At 38.3% G+C, this 1,951-nt stretch overlaps 1 protein-coding gene across 1 annotated transcript in view; it reads left to right on the forward strand.

The window, feature by feature from the left end:
- The window catches only part of LOC102676853 (muscle LIM protein Mlp84B-like), a 19,304-nt gene that overhangs the window by 14,881 nt on the left and 2,472 nt on the right, over window positions 1-1,951 (forward strand). Inside the window, exons 6-7 of the mRNA XM_006610347.1 lie at window positions 389-473; window positions 1,848-1,950. Coding sequence (XP_006610410.1) covers window positions 389-473; window positions 1,848-1,950 — 188 coding nt within the window. The remainder of the gene's footprint in view (window positions 1-388; window positions 474-1,847; window position 1,951) is intronic.

The raw sequence follows: 1,951 nt of genomic DNA on the forward strand, positions 1-1,951 counted from the left end.
TGATAAAATTAGAAAAAAAAAAAAAAACAAAAAATCGATATCTATACTTCTCAGTCTCTTTCAGAATTCTCTCGTGTTAAAATCAGAAAAAAAAAAAATAAAAAAATCGATAGATATCTATATCTCTTCATCTTTTTCAGAATTCGTGATAAAATCAGAAAAGAAAAAATCAAAAAATCGATAGATATCTATATCTCTCCTTTTCATAATTCGTGATAAAATCACGAAAAAGAAAAAAAATGGAAAAATCGATCGATTTCTAAATCGATGACGAAAAAAAGGAAAAAAAGTAGAACGTATCCAAGTATAGGACATATCCCTGGGAACGTGTACGTAGGCAACTAGGTTGAAGAACAGAGCAGATACCTTTAACCAATGTTCTCCGCAGTATGCTACGGAAAGAAATTCGGACCGAAGGGTTATGGGTACGGCCAGGGTGGTGGCGCCCTACAAAGCGACTGCTACGCTAATGGGTGGGTTTTCAGAGCCGAGACTGAGACGGGAACACGCGAGATATATCCCGCCTCTCGGCTTCTACACTCTCACTATATACGATGCGCTTGTCTGCTTAACAGCTTGCTATCCGAAGAAATTCGGTCCGCGAGGTATTGGCCACGCTGGGGTTATGTGGATCGGGCTGCAGTGCGATATTGAGGACGAGGGGTACGCGTCCCCTTAGTTATGCTACTATTCGCCACTATTCTCTCTATGTGTGTGTGTGTGTGTATATTGTGTGCGTGCGCGTGTTTGTATCCGTTTGTGTCCATCCAAATTGATTTTCTCAGGGAGCTCTCCCAATCTCCTCCAATTAATTCTCAAACGTAATTTTCCTGTGGAAAAGATATACACATGTTGCAAAATATCGAATAATTGTTGGAGGAATAACAACGCACTGTTGGATGGTGTTTCGAAATTCATCCGCTGTTGCGTTAAATTAATATCATTGGGGAAATTTTACAAGTTGACAGGATTAAGTTCTCTTGCATTTATGAAAAGAAAAAAAAAAAATTTTTAAAATCGTTCGATACATAATTCGATGAAATTATATCGTGGAAATCGTTGATATCGTGAAATGAAATTTAAAATTGGATGGAATAATTGTTTTTTTTTTTTCCTTTTTTTTTATCGAAATTCGAAACACAGAGCTGTTCCAAAGGGGGGAGAAGTTCAGGATTCATTTATATCGCTCAAATTGAAGAAATCGGATTTTCGCGAGAATGAAAGAAAAGAACGAACGCACGCGTCTTCGTGGCGTACATATAAATCGACGCTTTAACGCTTTGCGCTATTACTCACCTTCGTTAGTTATCTTATTTTTTGAGTCTGACTAAATCGTTTCTGATTGTAACTGACACTAATTCTTAAAGAGTCATAATAACAATTTCTCTCGCCCATCTCTAATTTAGTATCGTGCACTAAAAGCATGCACCTTTTCGCGCAATACAGTAGTTGATTTTACTACAAACAAACAAAAAAATATATATATATAAAATCTCCTTTAAGCAAATCTCGTGCTCGACGATATTGATCAAATTCAATTCTCGATGGACGCTTTACATCGACAATTCTGAATTTTAATCGCCGATCAATATCGACCGATTCCACTTTGCATGGAGTTGTTTTTCTTATCGTGATCCCCGAGAAACTTCGAACCACCAGTCGCTCGAACGGGAATAAATTTGAATTCCATCGAATCCATATCTCTCTTGACGAAAGAAAAGGAAAAAAGAAAAATAATAATTCATTAAAAAATTTTAAATTTATTCGTTCACTCGAGCGACTCGATGGTGTCGATAAGTAAATTTCTGCTTCGGATCAAGGGAATTGTGAATTTTTCTGAATCGTAGCGAGGCGGCTCCTCGTACAACCGTGATCGACACCGCCATAATCAAAGCCCCGCCCGGCAAAGGTTGTCCACGTTGCGGCGGCGTCGTGTTCGCCGCCGAACAGG

Source organism: Apis dorsata, unplaced genomic scaffold (assembly GCF_000469605.1).
Source record: "Apis dorsata unplaced genomic scaffold, Apis dorsata 1.3 scaffold_73, whole genome shotgun sequence".
In the NCBI taxonomy this organism is placed as follows: domain Eukaryota; kingdom Metazoa; phylum Arthropoda; class Insecta; order Hymenoptera; family Apidae; genus Apis; species Apis dorsata.